The sequence below is a fragment of the Cervus canadensis genome, chromosome 2 (assembly GCF_019320065.1).
Source record: "Cervus canadensis isolate Bull #8, Minnesota chromosome 2, ASM1932006v1, whole genome shotgun sequence".
NCBI classification, from domain to species: domain Eukaryota; kingdom Metazoa; phylum Chordata; class Mammalia; order Artiodactyla; family Cervidae; genus Cervus; species Cervus canadensis.
The window spans coordinates 6770645-6790053 of NC_057387.1; the positions used below are offsets into that span (position 1 = coordinate 6770645).

Genomic DNA, 19409 nt, shown 5'->3' on the forward strand with positions numbered 1-19409 from the left:
TCCTCATCTACAAAATATAAAAATAATACTCTCACTTCATCTAGAGTAGCTACAAATAATAAATAACATTATTTCCATATTAAAAGGCCTAGTAAAGCACCTATCACATAGTAAGTGCTAAATATTAGCTGCTATTATTATTAATTACTCTAATAATGATAGTAATAGTAGAAACAACATATTCACTGTGTCCTAGTCGAGTATGAAGAAAAGAGGGACTCTCTTGGTTGAAACCCCAAGGTCACAACTGTGGTGAGAGAATAACTCACCCTCACAAGGGTAACACCCCAGATACACCCAGCCAGGCCTGAGCGGTCTCTACCTGAGTGGGAAGGTGAAGGAAGAGAAGAGGTCTGGGAATCCTGAGTGCCAGGCCTGAAGTCAAAGGCATGTTCTCATGAAACCAAGTGGAGAACTGCATGCAGGCTACATACCCACCACTTCAAGACCTCTGTGACTCTCTGAGCCTCAGTTTAATCCAGATAATGAAGGTAACATGATCCCCTTTCACAGTTTGCTGTGAACATTACATGAACTCATGTGAAAGTGACTCATTCCTGCGTCCAAGAAAAACAGTATTGATGTATTTAAGAACACTTTCAACAAATTCAACTTAACAACAAAAAATGCTGAAGAACTGGGAGGGTCAAAGCAGTGAATGGCCTAAAATAAGCAGGCTGATGAACTGCTTAGAGAAAACACGATAAATTGAGGTTTCTGTTGTTCAGATAAACTGACTAAAAAAAAACTGACAAAAAGCAAAATGAAGCTCCCAACATCTATATGTTTTCCACTGAAGTGAGTAGATTCTTCTGGAAGACAAAGAGCTCAAACCAGGCTGCATTCAGAATGACCAATCCAGCCACCTCCAATACCGATTCTCTCCAAAAAATCATTCCAATTCATTTGCCCAATCCCAGATCCACCTTTACACTGCACAAATCTAACCTCTTCTGTTTCACGACAGAGTACATGGGGAAATTCCTTCACAGTGGTCAGAAGACAAAATTAATTTTTATTCTATCTCTGATCCATGTACCACAGACTCTGGTCCTAAAGCAATAGGTTGGAAAGTTGACCAAACTCTTTTAGAATATCTGAAATATCAGAAGAGAATACACACACATGTCCAGAGCCTAAAGCAGCTGATCAGGGAAATTCTGTTGAAATCCCACATTTGTTCTTAAAAATTTACATAAATTTCCTTCATGCACCACAAAAATGCTTTACTTTTTAAAAAGTGCTTTGAGCCAAGTATCAGCTAATTACTAAACCTTTTCACTAAAAACTGAATAACTTCACCAGTCTCCCTCTCACTCCCTGGCAGACCACACCCCCTCAGGGGTAACTTGCATCTCAGTCTGAGAAGTGGTAGTTCACAAGACAAGAGAGGGTGGTAGCCCTCCGGCCGTCATGTGTCCATTTTAACCTTGGCCTTTAAGCAACATCAACCACCTAACTCAGAAGAGCTCTCCTGGACAGGATTGGTGTCCTGCACAGAGTGCAGCCATCCATCCTGGCAGCCTGAGCACTTTCTAAAAGGGCAAGCAGGGAGGATGCCTGAGTTCCAGGCCCACACCGCCCCATCTCCGGCCACTCACCCGGATCCTGCGCATGGCAGCCACAATCTCCACTCTGCTGTTGGGCCTTGGCACGTCCAGACTTCCAACGTACTGTGGGGAGAGACGCAAACATTGGTTGAGCAGAGGGACAGCAAGAGTCCCTAATCACAGCAAGTCAGGGCTGGAAGGGTCTCCGGAGGTCACCAAGTTCATCTTTCCATTCTACAGATGAGGAAATTAAGAGCCAAAAGGATGTTTCCTGACTACTCCTAACTTTATAAAAAGCAAAATGAGAAACTGCTTCCTTTTTTCATCTTGTTTTCAATCAGAGAGGCAGGCAAGGACTGTGTTTAAACAAGCAGGCTTCTGAAACAGAAAGGGCTAGGTATGAAGACTCTCCCACCATCTTTGTGGCAAGCTATTTTGCCTTTGTCTCAATTTCATCATCTGTAAAATGGGATTACAGTAAAGAGAAAATGGGATAAGGTATAAATCTCTTACAGAAATCTGGTCTTCATGCATTAAAGCAATCTAAAAGAATAAAAAAGAATAATATCTACTTCTTTTTTAATTAATGAAACTTTACCAAGTTTGCCCTGGATGTTACAGAGACCTCAGATATTTGAGTAATTTCCTGAATAGAGAAAAGGAATGGACTAGCTATGCATTTAAAAATTTAACCTGATTAAACCAAATGACATACAGGTTGTTTAATATCGTATATAATTTTTTGCTACACATGACTCAAATAATGCAGATATATGCAGAGCACTATGGTTTCAATGGTTTCAAATACATCTCTCTTTTGTATATTAATGGACACATAGATTCATAGACACGCAGAGGAATTTCTTTTATGTGAAAAGGTTAATACTATTCACATTGTTCTGCAACTTGATTTTTTAACTTTAAAGATAACTTGGATATCTTTCTCCACCAATGGATACAAGTCTATCACATTACTTATGATGACTCCACTACTGATGGACACTCCCCCAGGGCACTCTTACAAAACTGCTTCCACAAACCTCCTTATCTGCACACTGCTGAGCTCATCCAGGTAGCCCTTCAGGCTAGATTCCTACAAGTGGGACTACTGGATCAAAATTACAGATAATTTCTAGATATCATTACTTAGTAGGATGAAACAAGAGAAGAGGACAGCCCCATCCTATTCCACACTGACCCACTGGGATTTGCCTTTTCCTTTTTACAAGCACATATAAAACAGCCCAGAGGATATCCCAGAAATTAATAGCCCCAGGATAATTTAAAAGTCTATGCAACCAAGGACCACATTAGTAGAAGGGCAGGACAGTCATCTGCAAGAAACGTATTTCCTGTGGTTACAAGAACAGAAGGTTCTTCCTAAAATTTGGAATGAGGCTGGCCTCAGTGAAAAGGGTTTCGAAAACTAAATACTGGGAAAGAATTTCCCTGCATATTGATCCACAGTGTGTGGTAATGCACTGGAGACAGTGAATCCCTGCCCCCTGTAGGAAGTCTGGGCCCCAGATGGACGGCCTCACCACGGCAGGCAAACAAAGCCCCCTCGACCTGAGGATCTAAGTGCCCCGTCAGCTTCAACCATGGCTGGCACAGCTCCCCTCTGAGCTCTGAGGGATCCCGTGGTCTGTCAGCATGTCAGTGACCCACACAGCCAGGAATGACATGAGGCCAGGTTTGTGACTGCCCAAGTTCAAAGCAACTCCCCCCGCAGCTGGGGGCAGTTTCCACACTCCCCCTCCCGAATGCTGCGTGGCTGGTGGCTCCTGCCCTGAACTCTGACCGGCCAGGACTGACTTGGCAATCAGTCTGAACGCAGATACCTAAATGGATGCCCTCCCCCTCCTTTCTCAGAAAGGGGCAGCACCGAGAACCCCAAACCAGTCTAGGGTACAGACAGAGGAGAAGCGACATCGTCACGCTATTAGTGCCTCCTTCACGCCATCAGCCAAGCGGGCACATGTGCATGTACTCACCACGCACCTTCACACACACAGCAGTGCACACATGCTCACCCACCGCATGTGGCACATGCATACACATGACTCACCACACACTCATCTCACACAGCCCACACGAAGCATGCACACGGTCATCCCACGCTCACTAACACATCCCACTTGCAGTCACACCACACACTCATCTTCCTTCTCGACCATCTGAAGAAAATCACAAATCTGCCTTTCTGAGAAAGAGTATGAAGCAGACACCCATCTCTACCAGAGCTAGACCTTATGGTTATTCAAGGAGATTAAAAGCAGACATGAAGCAGGGATCAAAAACTAAATATCCACACTAATGACAAACCAAAAAGCAGAGCAGCAATTTCAGGGGAGCAGAGGAGGGGTCAAAAATCAGAGGGTACGATAAGAGATTACTGCCATTATGTACACGTATAACTCCATACCAAAAAGGATCTCCTTACCTAACCATTACCACCACCACCACAACTCATCTCAGTCCACCCTGAGGCTCCATTCTGGGCAAAACACAAGACAAAGTCTTAGACCAGACAGATCAGGAAGCTAGCTCACGCAGCCACTTCAGTTTAAAAATATCAGGGCCTGCTTCCTTTTCACTACCATCCAGAAAAGAAAAAAAAAAAAAAAACTAGAAGGAAGATGCAAATTGCACTAAGTAATCAACTTACAAGATTTATGAGTCAGTTTTATCTGTGGCTTCATCTTCCAGATAAGGAGGAGTTAAGTGCAACTAAGGTTAACCAAAGGACTTCAAATATTCCTTGTAAGTTTCCAGAGAAACCTCAGCCTTGGTGCCAGGTTAATACCTCATGAAGTTGTTTTTTGGGGGGTGGGGGGTGCTTTTTCTTCATTTACTTGCTTCCACCCTATTTTCTAGAGATTAGTTTCTGAAGACAGGGACAGACTGACCTGTACTGTCTGCTGGTGAATCGTACTAAAAGCAGCAAGACGTAACAGCTTAACGCAGTCACAAATATCATCACCACCCACTGACTTGTGAGACTTTCTGCCCTTACGCTCCTCAAGGAACAGCCCTTTATGTAAAAGGTTTCTGTCAAGTGTTTTTGGAGATCAGGAAAAAGCTTATGTATGAATCAAAAATAAACACATCAAATGATCAGCTTGTGATAATGCTGGAGAGACTGGTATCCTCAGGCTTGGCCTCTGACAAACTGGACAAGATATAAAGAAATAACTGCATAAAATGTACAAAGAGGGAACTATGGGTACACATAAACTATGCATATTAGTTAATAATAATGATCAACACTGGCTTACGAATTGTACCAAATGTACACACTAATGCAAGACAGTAATAGCAGGAGACTGAGCAGGGGGTTGAAGGGGTATACGGAAACTCTCCTTGCTACCCAATTTTTCTCTAATCTTAAAACTGTGAGGCTGCCAGGGCTAACACCATGACAGGCGGCCCGGACCTAAGTTTAGATTTCCCCCGAAATGGTAAGATTCCCTACCCCAATCAGGCCACCTGGAGCCAGCCAATCAATATGCACCCAGTAAGAAAAAGGGAACCTATCAGGGGAAAGCTGAAAAGCCCGCGAAAGCCCAAGTTTGAAAAAAGCCCGCGAAGGTTTGAGCCAATAAGATTACTTTGCAAACATGTAACCAATCCGCTTAAGCCAGCTACCAACTGCTTATGCTCACCCTATAAATTTGTGTAACAGCTTGGGCTCAGCGCTCTCTGACCCCGCACCACTGCGTTGGACGTGGCAGGAGCCCTGACTCGAGTCAGCAATAAACTTCCCTTTTTTTGCGAGTTGCATTGTCTTGGAAGCCTTCTCTCTTCCCGCTCAGGGATTCGGACATCGGGCATAACAAAAACCACTCTAAAAAATTAAGTCTATTAGTTGAAATAATAAAAATAACTTTGAAGGCACTGGAGAGAGGCCAAAAGCAGGCAGAGACTGGTGGGGAACCAACCCTTGAAAGTAGGGAACCACACTAGGTAAGACCTTGTGTGTGCAGTTTTGCCAACAGCACAATCCCACAGGGGCAACACGGACTGCCCAGAGCTTAGGCTAAAATGCTCACTTAGGGCCTGGGAAGCTGGTCATCAGGGATGCGAGCAACCAGAGAGCCTGAAAGGGAGCAGAAACTGCTGACGGAAAAGGGGCCCCAATCATGCATAAATGCTGCTCAGGTCTTGCATGACCCCCCAGCTGCACATGTGCAAAGCAGGCTCCAAGGAGTCTGGCAGAAGGTGGCAGAAGGTGGCTCACCTCATGCGATCATGTAAGTCACTCAGTCACGTCCGACTCTGTGACCCCATAGACTAGCCCACCAGGCTCCTCTGTCCATGGAATTCTCCATTCCAGAATGGAAGAATAATGGACTGAGTTGCCATTCTCTTCTCCAGGGGCTCTTCCCCACCCTAGGATTGAACCCAGGTCTCCTGCATTGCAGGCAGATTCTTTACCATCTGAGCCACCAATCTGCTTGTACTGCTCACGTCAGCAGAGGCAAATTTAGGATTTAAGACCTGTTGCGTTAACTGTCCTTAAGAACAAAAATCTACACTCCTCAGAAGAAGACAGCAGAATCTTACGTCAGTGCAGGCAAGACCACAGGGAAAGACCACAGTGCCACGTTCTCCTGGGGTAAAAGGACAGGGCCCCCACAAATGGGCACAATGGAGTGGTCCCTGGATCTCTGCATTCCCAACTCACATCTTCTCTCTGAAAACCACTCAGTGCTACAGCCTCAGCTCCCAGCACAACCGTGTGAGGTTCAGGAGGAGGCACAACTCCTATCACAGGGATTGACAACGAGGCCTAAAGCAGTTGGCAGATGGTAGACAAGCCCCCACCCCAGCTCCTGGCCCCCAGTCCAGGACCCTGCCCACTGTCGGCATTCTTATTAACTCTCTTCCTTCAGGTCCCAAACCTGGCCAGGTTTGAATTCCAACACTGTGCCTACCTTCTTAGAGCCTTCAAGTCTCCTGGCCACTGAGTCCTCTCTCTGAAAACAGACACAAGCAGTAGAAAATCTGGTGTGTGCTAAGTGGCTTCAGCCGTGCCGGACTCTTTGCGACCCCATGAACTGTAGCCCTCCAGGCTCCTCTGTCCATGGGGATTCTCCAGGCAAGAATACTGGAGAGGGTTGTCATGACCCCCTCCAGGGGATCTTCCTGACCCCGGGATCGAACCCGCATCTCTTATGCCTCCTGCATTGGCTAGTTCTTTACCACCAGAGCCAGCTGGGAAATCTGGCATTCTGCTTGCATCTAGAAATCAGCAGCTGTGATGTTAGTCCCTTAACCAACCCTCTATCAGTTGCTAAAAACTTGGAATCATAGGAGCAGACGATTCCAAATCCAAAGGAACCTTGGGGACCATGTCCAAGGTTGTGTCACAAAAGGAAGATTAAGAAAGAACATATGAAAAGCATTTAGCACAGCTGGGTATCCTGCCAATGCTTAGGAAATATTCACCACTATGACTTCATCTAAAGTTACTTTTTTTTTCACATCACTCTATATCTTTCCCAGCAGTTAACATGATTTGCACTTAGGGTTCTGCCTCATTTACATGGTCACCATCTGCCATGCCCGTTAGAATGGAAGCTCCTTGACAGTTGGGACCCTGCCCTCATATTTCTGCATTCCCAGGCCTTTGAGCCTGGCAGAGTAAGACTCAAGTATCTGCTGAACGAGTGGGGGCAACTGCAGCCCACAGAGGTTAGGTGACCTGCCCAAGGACGCAGCTCATGGAGAAGTGGCCTGAAAAGCCTGTTCTCCCAGGTGGCGCTAGTGGTAAAGAACCCGCTTGCCACTGCAGGAGACAGAAGAGACGGGGGTTCAATCCCTCGGTCAGAAAGAGGCCCTGGAGGAGGGACTGGCAACCCACTCCAGTATTCTTGCCTGGAAAACCTCAAGGACAGAGAAGCCTGGAGGGCTACAGTCCAAAGGTCGACACAACCAAAGCACCTTGGCGCACACACACCCACCCCAATCAGCACAACTCCAGCAGGAAAGTTCCTCCCTGCCCGCAGAAACTGCACAGCGGAGCGTCCTGCTGAGCGGGACTGTGAATGTGACCTGGGTGAAAGTTCTCGCCTCATTTAGCATTGAACAAAGCAGCATTAACTGCAGCGGCAGCAGCGGGCCCAGATTCCAGGGCGCACACTCCGCCGATGGGGAAGGGTACGAAAAAAGCAACATGGCCTCGGGGTGTCCCACTCCCCACTTCTGTAGCCTGCCCCGTTCTCCAGGTGGTTCCGTGTGCAGGAGGGGCAGGGAGACTGAGAAGTGCCCACACGGACATTCAGCAGCGTTCTCACCCCCGCCTGCAACAAGACAGAAGCCTCAGTGCAGGTTCCCCTCTCCCCCCTTCCCCTACCCCCCAACACCCACACACCAGAAAAGCTTCCAAAACGCTTGAAATGCAGCTGCACACCACGTCTTTATTTATTTGTAGTCTAAGAGGAATGAAGCACTTATATTTCTTCCTCTCTCTCTCAGCCCATCTGAAAAAGGAAGTACTATTTGAAGGCCATCTGATGCTACTGTGTCACTATTGATCAGGGGCTCAGCGGGGGCCGATGAATGTGCCGGAGATCACAGCAGAATCCTTCCTGCTCCTCAACATTAAGGGACTGGGTGCAAAATAAATAATTGTGGTGACTTGTCTTTATGCTAATGCCTTGCCATTCTCTAAAAGGCACAGAGGATGAGGCTGAACCGTGCAATGTGCCCATGGGTTCTTTTAGTCTCCATTAGCACAAGCTTAGATGGGTTGGTTTAATCATTTTTCTTTATTATGAGGACTCTGAATGATACAGCAAAGAGAAGAAAGCAGTAAGACAGAAAACTTGTTCTAGTCTTTCAACTATTTATTAACTCTTGAATGAAAGCTTCAGCTCTGCAATTGAGAGCTCTGGTTGCATCACAGTTGCAGGCGTGGGGCAGAGGCTGGCCTACATCCTGGTCAGGGAGTATTTTCCAGCCCTTACACCTGGGATGCTTACTCAGCCAGCAGGCTATTTCTCCTATAGAAAAAAAGAAAATGGGGGAAGCCCAAGGCACAGTGAGAGGCTGAGAATCATCAACAACACTAACATTCCATGATAAGGAAATCATCACCTGTAAAACAACCAGGTAAGCCAGGAAGAGAGAGGCAAAGAATATGATAAAATCATTAGGGAAGTCAGACCCAATAGCAGAGCTTAAGTGGCCTTAAAGGTCATTCGATCCAACCCTTCATTTTAAGCAGGGAAAACTGAGGTCCAAAGAGAATAGAATATATTTTGTGAGTGGCAGAACCAGAAGCAAAGTGAGTCTGCCTACCTCGCACTGAAACACTGATACTTCAGTGGGAAAGAAGCAGTCAGGATGAACACAAGCCAGTGCCTCACTAAGGCCTAGGCCACTGCATCAAACTCAAATTGAGCAGGACAAGCAAGCCTGTATATGGACACCAAGATGATCATGAGGTCAAAAGCAAACCAATTAAAAATGTCAGGGCAGGGAGATGTGTAGAAAAAAGCAAATGGATCATCATTTGACTCGTTGAATGACTTAAGGTATGGAACTGAAGATACTCACTATGAAAATGGAGCAGTGACACTGAATGAGGGAAACATCACCCCACCACTGGAGAGGAGCAGGGAACCGAAGAGACACAGAGATGAGGAGACCCCAGGACGACGCTGGAGAGGGTCTCCCAGCACCAACACTCTGCACCCGTCCTGCGAGATTCTAAGTATTTAAGCTCTCCAAACCTGTCTGTTGCATAGAATACAGTACATCTGAACTACCTAGAAGTCGAGGTTGTCGTAAGAACCAAATTAGATAATGCAGATGGAAGTGTTAGCTTTTAAAAAATCATACAGTCATAAAGAGATCCTGTTCTTTACATCATTATGCTCTTGTTCTGTGGGCTTGTGAGACCCTGGAGATGCAGAACTTGTAGCTCTACAGTAATCTCATATTGGATTCTCAAAGACTAACGACTCTGCACAAAATGAGGTGATTCAAAATGCCACAGAGTTAATGGGAGGATGGAATCAAGGATTCAACCGCAGCAGGCTCAGAGAGAAAGGACGGGATAAATAGCATGAGCAGAGAGTGTCACCAGTGACCAAGCCACACAGACACAGACAGACTCCCCTTTCCCCACAACCGCTCCCAGCAGGGAGGAGCTAACTCTGACAGCACTCCCAGGGCCTCACAGGATAGGCTCCCTCTGCAGTGAATACTTGGCCACATTCCCTCTAGATGAACAGGCTGTCACCAGGAAAAACCTGCTTGGAGTTGGAGATGCAGGATCTCTAGTACAACGGTCATTTGTCACTGAGCAGAGCCCCACAACTGAGTAAAATTTCCAGATAACTGGCCGGTACCTCCATTTAAACCAATCTTTTCTCTATTTTCTCTTTCTTGACTAGAAATGGCCCTAAAATATATTATCCCCTTCCTTAATAACTGAGACTCTGAGCTAGAATCCAACATACTTCTTCAAGATTCAGAATAACCATTATAAATATCACTTAATAAATAAGCTAATATCAGCAATGACTCCATGAGAAATGTCTCCAGATTACTGCTAAGACTTTTGAGTCCTTGAGGCTGATTTTTAGGATTTTTCTAACGCTTCCTACAGTTAGCAGCAAGAATGATAACAAAATGCCATATATGCTTCTGCCTTTAACAACTGTCCCCAAATCCTCAAGTACTAGCAACACAAATCCAACAACATATAAAAAGGATTATATACAATGACCAAGAAGAATTTATCCCAAGAATGCAAGGTTGGTTCAATACATGACAATCGATTAATGCATGTACCATATTAACAGAATAAAGGACAAAGACCAAATGATCTTCCCAATAAACAAAAAGTATTTGACAAAAATCCAATATCCTTTCATGATGAAAACACTCAAACTATCAGTGAAAGGGAACTTCCTCAATCTAATAAGGAACATCTTCAAAAAACCCAGGGCCAACACCACACTTAATGGTAAAAGACTAAATCTTTTTCTCTAAGGTCATGACTAAGCCAAACATGTTCACTCTCACCACTTCTATTCAACATTGATCTAAAAGTCCTAGTCAGGAAAATTAGGCAAGAAAAGAAATAAAAAGCATCCAGACTGAAAAAAAAAGATGCAAAGCTGTATCTATTTCAAGATAACATGATCTTCATATAGAAAATAAGGAATACACACAAAACTCTATTAGAACCAATGAATAAGCTAAAAATGAAGTTAGGGAAACAATTCTATTCACAATAGCATACTGTAATACTCAAAAAGAGTAAAACGGTTAGGAATAAATTTAAGTATTACATAAAATGTATACTGAAAATTATAAAAAATAATTAAAAGACAGCATAAAGATAGCAAAAAATATAAATCATAATTCAAGACAGCATAAAGCAATGGAAAGACTTACCATGCTCATTGTTCAAAAGGCTTAATACTGTAAACAGGCAACACTACCCAAATTGATCTACAAATTCAATGCTATATCTACTAAAACCTAGAAACTTTTTATTATCAGTGATTTTGGTATCCAATGTGTTGATTTTTCACACCAAGTAATTCTCTGTTGTTGCTGCTGCTAAGTCGCTTCCGTCACGTCCAACTCTGTACGACCCCATAGACGGCAGCCTACCAGGCTCCTCCGTCCCTGGGATTCTCCAGGCAAGAGCACTGGAGTGGGGTGCCATTTCCCTCTCCTACGAGTAATTCTCCACTTCTCTGCAAACATCAACTGGGTATCCTACAATTTAATTCAATTCTGATCCTAATTATTCAGAGTGAGCACAGACCCTACAGTTAAAGGCTCAGTTCCATAAGACTGCCCTTCCACTTCAGATGCCAATCACGAGTCTTGGGTCTCCTGTATTTCTGGCCAACCAGCTAAAAATTATGGGTTCCCATGACCCCCTCTCAGGTTTGATAATTTGCTATAACAGAACTCGGGAAAACACTTTCCTTACTAGTACTGAATTACTACCAAGGATACAAATGAACAGCCAGATGAAGGGATGCATAAGTCAAAGTATATGGGAAGAGGAGCAAAGCTCTGGTAAGCCTCTCTGGATACACCACCTTCCCAACATTAACCTGGAAGTTCCCCAAATTTCACTGTTCACGGTTTTCATGAAAGTTCTATTATATAGGCATAGTTGATTAAGTCACTGGCCATTGAGGTTGGACTTCAACTCCAGCCCCTCTCACTTGCCCTGAGGTTGAGAGATGGCTGAAAGCCCCAAACCTCTAATCATAAGATTGGTTCATCTGACACCCAGCTCCCATCTCGAAGCTATTAGGGTCCCAGTAACAGTCACCTTATTAGCATCAATTCAGGTAAGTTTGAAAGAGACTGCACATGAGTAACAACAGATGCTCCCCTCACCCCTATTATTTAGGAAATTCTAAGAGTTTTAGGAGTTCTGTGCCAGAAACCAGGGGCCAAATATACATTTATTAACCACAAAATCAGAGAATCCCATCTTCCTTTCCTGTATAAACTGACAAGTCAATCCTAAAATTTATGCAAAAGTGCAAGGGACCCAGACTTGCCAAATCAATCAAAAAGGAAAAAGTTGTAGGACTCAGACGTCTCAATTTCAACCACATAAATACAGTAACAGAGACTGTATGATACTGGCATAAAGCTGGACATACAGATCAATGGAACAAAACTGAGAGTCCAGAAATAAACCCTGACATTTACAGCCAACTGATTTTTGACAGCAGCGGCATGATAATTCATCGGAAGAAAAGGGTCTTTCTAACAATGGTGCTGGGACAACTAAATAGTCACGTGCAGAAGAATGAGATGAGACTCCTACCACATATCCCTTAGACACCAAGGAGATCCAACCAGTCAATCCTAAAGGAAATCAACCCTGAATATTCATTGGAAGGACTGATGCTGAAGCTCCAATACTTTGGCCACCTGATATGAAGAGCCAACTCACTGGAAAAGACCCTGATGCTGGGAAAGACTGAAGGCAGGAGGAGAGGGGGAGACAGAGGATGAGATGGTTGGATGGGATCACTGACTCAATGGACATGAACTTGAGCAAACTCTGGGAGACAGTGAAGGACAGGGAAACCTAGCATGCTGCAGTTCATGGGGTCACTAAGAGTCAGACACAACTTAGCAAATGAACAACAACTACATATCATATGTGAAAACTAACTCAAAATTTATCATAGACCTCAGTATAAGAGCTAAAACTACAACTCTAAGAAGAAATTAAAGGAGTATGCCCTCACGACCTTCGAGTGGACAACAGTTTCTTAGATATGATACAAACCAAAGAAAGAAAATAAAGTGGATTTAAAAGTAAAATTACTTGTGCTTCAAAGAATATCATCAAGAAAGTTAAAATACAATGCACAGAATGGGAAAAAAGATTCATAGACCCATACCTGATAAATGAGTTTAATCCAGCATAACTCTTAGAACAATAGGAGACAAACAACCCAAAGGAAAAATGGGCCAAGAATATGAATAGACATTTCTCCAAAGAAGATAAGAAAATGGCTAACACGAACTTGAAAAGATGTTCAATCATTAGTCACGAGGGGAATGCAAATCAAGACGACAATGATATATTTCTTACCTACTAGGACCGCTAAAACAAAAAAAGACAATCACAAGTGCTGACAAGGATACGGAGAAATTGCAGTAGGAAAGAACGCAGCCACTTTGGAAAAGTTTGGCAGTTCCTCTAAAAGTTAAACAGAGCTAACATAAACCAGCAGTTCCACTGGTAAGTTTAAACCCAAGAGAAATGAAGGTATGACCAGGAGTTCCTCAGTGGTTCAGTGGTTAAGACTCCGTGCTTCCACTGCAGTGGGCATGGGTTCAATCCCTGGTCAAGGAAAGAAGATCCCACAAGCCATACAGCATGCTCCCCCCAAAAAAAGTCATGTGGCTGTGCAACAACTTACACATGAATGTGTGAAGCAGCATTAATGGCAACCCACTCCAGCATTCTTGCCTGAAGGACTCCATGGACAGAGGAGCCTGGCAGGCTATAGTCCATGGGATCATAAAGAGTCGGACATGACTGAGTGACTAACACTTTCACTTTTTCACTTTATGTATAAAAGCCAAAAAATGGAAGCAACACAAATGTACATCAATGGATGCACCGATATAGAAAAGATGGCATATCCACACAATACCCTTTGGCAATAAAAAGGAATGAAATATTGATACATGCTACGGTAGGGATGAATCTTGAAAATATCATGGTAACTAAGAATAGCTAGTCACAAAAGGCTACATATATGATTCTATTTATAGGAAATGTCCAGAATAGGCAAATTCATAGAAACAGGAAGTGGAACTGGTGGTTGCCAGGGGTTGGGGAAATGATTGATAATGGTACAGGTTTTCCTTGGAGATGATGAAAATATTCTGCAACTAGATACCAGTTCCACAACTGTGAATATACTAAAAACCACTGAATTGTACAGGCTTTATTAGGGTGAATTTTATGGCATGTGAATTGTATCTCAATAAAGCTGTTATTAAAAAAACAATGCCATAACTCTCCCCCTTTTGGTCTGCTGTAGAAACAAAGAACCACTGCAGCCAAATTAGATTCTGAGTGCTCTCCTTCAACACAAGGCTATGAGACTCACCATCCATTTTGGCTGCTCAAATCTCTCTTCTGTGCCTTTCTGCATTGCTGCCTGTCATCAAGATGTTTGAGTTCACCAAATAAACAATCCCTGGGGGAAAATGAGCTATAACTGTACTGGATTTTAGCTCCAGTTGCAGAAGAAAAATTTCCCTCCCCCAAAGAAAATGAATTTTTCCTATATTGTAAGAGTTTAGCAATCCCATTTCACATTCCTACTCTCCAGTGCAGTAAAACTGAACAGAACCTCACAAAGTAGATTATTTCTATATCATGCTGAAGTTTCCAGAGCACAGAGTCCAAACACCACGCCATTTCTGGGACTGCCCAAGTAAATCAGGCTTACTGAAGTGACCTCCAAACACGAACAGTACCAAACAAACTTCCAGACAGGAAAATATTTTAAAAGACACACTCCAAAAAAGGTAAAACATTACATTACACATTTTCCAACTTAAAAATCTCAACATTCAAAGACTGTGATTAAAATGGAAAAATGAAAAAGTTGTGTTATGACATTAAGGAAGTAGAATTTCAAAGTCAGAGGGGACAGTAAATGCAGATCACACTGTATGACAGCCTCCCCTCTCCACACATACACCTGACATTTTTATCTCTTCTATAAATCCCTGCCAGGTTGTTAACCAGTCTACACTTAAACACCACCACTGATGAAGTTCTTATCTCATAGCTTTAACTGTTGCAATAGCTTTAACTGTTGCAAAGTTCTCCCCAAAGCAAGCTAAAACTGTTCTCCACAAAGATTCAGACTCTACTCTCCCCTCAAACACGTAAAGATAGTTCTCATCACCCTGCACCCATGGACCTTCTCTTCTGTACATTATAGCTCTTCTCATCTTTAGAGTTCAAAAGACACAATGGATATGGCTTCACTACTCTCAAAAAGGCATGTCAAGTCCTCCCAGCTCTGCCAAACAGCGCTCTGAGAAGCTAAGGCACAAGGAGGGGACAGTTTAAAAGATAAATGATCAGGAGAAGGGAGAGAGCAAGAGAGAGAAGCTAAAGTGGTGCTCATGAGGACCAGCTGCTGAGAGGTAAGTCTAACAGGCTGGGCTTTCACCCTAATGCCAGCTGAACCCTGAGCAGCAGCAGGTTTAAGAACACCAGATAGAGATATGAGCCAACCTATTCTTGGCTCAGCCACTAGGCTGCACAAGTTTCTGATCTGTGTGAAACAGGGGCAATAAATACCAGCTCACATAAGAGCTGGCAAAAAAAAAAAAAAAAAGTGATGCACTTTGTATCTCAGAAGGGTGAAATGATGTAGAGAGAAACATGGTATCAAGACCAGCAGAGGAAAAGTTTATCTCTAATGACCTTTCACCTCTCACCTGTGGTCCCATCCTTCGTCTTTCCAGGTATCCTGTTTCTAGCCCTCCTCCCAGTGCAGAACCAACCATCCAGGCAATTTCTTTCCCCGCCCCCACCCTTTCCCCACCAAAACTTACCTGTCCTGGCTCCAAGTCCCCTGTCTCCACGTATTCCACACACAGCCAGCTAAGTAGACAAACTAGGACAACACCACAGCAAACGTCCTCATTTCCTATCCTAGCCAGATGACACACTCGTATCTTAAGAGCATCTCATGGAAACCAAAATCCTCAAAGGCGATTCCCTGGCCAGAGTTCTAGCACTGAGCATCAGATCAGTAGAGTCTGCATCTGAAGACAGAGATGCCTTTTAACTATAGCCTTCAAATCACAGCATAAGAGCTTCTATCTATTCTGCCCACGGTCTGGCCCTGCACAGAGAATTACAGAGTCTGGGATTAAAGACCCTTAAGGGAGGAAATGAGGTATAGGATAAAGCGCCTGAGCTTTGGAGTCAGACCTGGGTTGAAATCTGAGCTTCAGTTTCTTCTTTATATAGTGGGGCAAAGACTACCCCCTTACAAAGCCTCTGTAAAGACTAACTGAGATAATGTACACAAAGTGCTCAGCACTCACATCTTCTTTCAGCTCACTGTCCAGGTTAGTTCTCCCTGTGACACTTGGCTTCACTTATCAGAGCTGTGAATTTAGAACTATTTGTTTGCTTCTTATATTATTAACTGCATTTCCCTTAATCAGACTGCAATAACTAGGTATCTTGTAGTCATCACCACTGTATTTTCAACACCTGTTACAAAACCTGGCCCGTCAAAGCAAAACAATTAGTAGCTTTTCCAGTTGTTAAGGAAGAACCTTTAAGATGTTATTTAACTCTTTACCTACTTTCAGGCTGTCCCAGACTGTTGAGGATATTATCCAACATGCTATGATGATCCACCCAACTGTCCCCATAGCAGAGTAATTAACCATCATCATCACCACCATGACAAAACAGTAAATACTTTTGCAATGATTTTTCAGGTATGGTGATCCAGGTAAATGACAGGAAGCACAAAGTCTGAGGAATCCAAAGTCACAGAAACAATTCCTCTCCCAAAGAGTGGAAAAGCAGCCAGGGGGAGGATGGCTAAAGAGGGCTACACGTGGACTGTGAAGACTGAACTCCCCAGAGAGAGGAAATGATGGAAGAGAGACACGTTAGCACTGGAAGGCACCCCCTCTGGGACTAGCCTTTCAGTCCCAACTTTTGTTTCACTCCAACAAAGCAGGACACTGATGTCTTGTGGTCAACTGCTTACTCAAGGCCATCCAGTTAGTCACCGAGTCCAGATGAGACTATGACCCAGGTGTTCGGGCTTCCAAGCTAATGTCCTAAAAATAACAGTATGGTAGAATCTAAAGAAAAGGCGTTGGCGGTCCCCATCCCAGTTCTACCCCTTTGAAGCAGGTCTGTGAATTTCAGCCAGCTGGTCAACCTCCCTGCACCTCCTCCTCTTCATCTGTGGAACGGAACCCCACAGGGCTATCATGGGAATTAGGTCAGACTACAGAGAAAAAGCACAGCCTATCTTAGAGCTCTGTTCCGTTCTTTCTGAAAAATCACAGAGCATTATTTTATTTGCCAAAAATCTGGGAGGTGAGAAAAAAATGAGATTTTAAGGGGAAACGGCAATAACAAAGAAAGACCGAGGTCCATCGTAATAAAGAAGCAGGTCTGGGAATAACCATCTGAATGGCTCTGAATGAGCACAAGTACCAAGTCAAGGAAAAGCAAGTGGCCCAGGGCCGGGACGAAAGAGGCTGCAGGCAGAGGTCTTCTTTGGGACACACTAGAGATGTTTCAGAAAACAAAACTAAGTCTCTGCCACATCTACCCTAAAAGTTTAACCTCAAACCACACAGCTTGTGTCCCATTCCGATATGCCAACAAAGCACAGCAAAGGTTCAGATTTGTCTGACCAAATTTTTTTTAAGGAGAAATTTATTTTTTAATAAAGATTTTTGTGGAGAGGCTCCTTACACACCACAGAGCTAAACCAACTGTTTAAATGTTGCTGTGAGAGGTCCACACCATCCTTGGAGGCTAGGAGAAGGAGAAAAGAACTAGGGAGGGAGTGAGGCAGAAAGCCAGGATGGGAGAAGCAGCCGCTGGGGTAGACGGAAATGCTGAGTCCTGAACCAGGGCCCTCAGCCACAAAGGAGCCTCCTGCCAGATGCTCACCTGTCACGAGCCACAAGATTCCCCAGGTACAAAAGCAGGGGCAAGGGCAGTAGGGGTGAAGGCCAACCAGAATGATTAACCACCCTGGTTTGCCAGGAGCTGTCCTGGTTTTAGCACTGCAAGTTCCACATCCTGGGCAAACTTCCATCCTAGCTGTTTGCAGTGTCTCCTCTCCTCCATCCTGGCTTCCCTAGCAAGAGGGTAAAACACTCCAGACCTCTGGGTATAGGGGTACAGGTGCCAGCAGCCTTGCCAGCTAAGCACACAACCTCTCAAAGAGGGGTCTTCTTAATGCCTCCACCTAGATAAAGTTAGAGAAAAGGAAGAAATAGGTGCTGAAAAAATAAGACCGGTCCCTTGCGATATCTCCCAGGTAGGCAGGATGCCAAGCCTCAGGCCCCATCTTGCCAGAGTTATAAGGATGCTCTCGGAAAAGTGACACTCAGCCATGCTTGTGTCAGCTCCTCCAGGCTTCCTGTCCTTTTCCCAGGATGAATTTGGGAGTGGGGAGCAAACAGACAAAATGCTACTCAAGGGTATAAGAATTACTAATAACCAAGTATTAATATACAAATTCTAAGAACTATTTATTACTATGAAGTCTTACCTCTAAGGCTACTTTTTCTACATATACAAAACCAAACCAAAGGAAAACCACATACCCCATTATCACCACTGCCCCACTGCCCAACAGAAGGATACACTAAGCTCTCTGGGCCTCAGCCTCTCTGAACATGAGTAAGAATACCTGTTCTTCCTACCTTATAGAGGGCTTGTGAGGTCAATGTAAACATTTTTTTGTGTGTGTGTATTAGGGCATAGCCAATGAGCAATGTTGTGACAGTTTCAGGTAAACAGCGAAGGGGCTCAGACATACGTATACACTGTGAAAACATCTTGAAAAAGTATGAAACCCTACAAGGGCAAGAGGTGACATTGTTATCAGGTAGGAGTGATGTGGCACCAGGTCCCTGCCCACTAAGCCAGGAGCAGGAGGTAAAGTCAGAGGGAAGAAGAGGGGCTGAGCCAGGCTAAAGCACCAGACTTTCTGGTCTGGGGCCCACAGACTCTCCTGCGCCTTTCTACAGTTCTACCTGCCCCCAGGACGCAGAGCAATGTGCTCTGGCTGGGGGATTGTCTTTGGACATCACCTCTCTCCCGGAGAGGAAGAGGCCATTCTCAAGATGCCATGGCCCAAAACTGCCACTGAAGCATCACCAGACTGTTAGTGTTGATGGTTTCCACTTACAGATAGCTCAGTGAGGTACTGACAGAAAGGGTCTAAACTTCAATATCACCACATATTGACTGTTGGGGGGTGGTTCTCAAGAGAGTTACTTACCCTTATGAACCTCAGGATGCTCATCTATCAAGTGGCGACAATACCTAAGAGGAGGGTTTCATGCAAAAATTAACTAACATGTAAAGCACACAGAATGCACCTCACTAAGTGGAAGCTCTTCTACGAAAAGCTGAAAATGCTCAGGATACCATAGCTCCTGATCCCTCCTTGGACCACCGCCCAGCTGCCCCACCAGAGGCGGCCCAGTGGTGCTGGGTATGAAAAACACCCTCAGGAAGGCATGAGGATTTGGTGACTGTGGCTGCCCTAGACACCACCTGTCTACCTGGTTGACATGAGACCTTCTTGAATG

At 44.3% G+C, this 19409-nt stretch overlaps 1 protein-coding gene across 2 annotated transcripts in view; it reads right to left on the reverse strand.

The window, feature by feature from the left end:
- Positions 1-19409, reverse strand: part of C2H1orf226 (chromosome 2 C1orf226 homolog) — a 343732-nt gene that overhangs the window by 258281 nt on the left and 66042 nt on the right. For both annotated transcript variants that reach the window (XM_043450834.1, XM_043450824.1), the window contains exon 2: positions 1602-1673. In XM_043450834.1, the coding sequence (XP_043306769.1) occupies positions 1602-1673 (72 nt within the window). The remainder of the gene's footprint in view (positions 1-1601; positions 1674-19409) is intronic.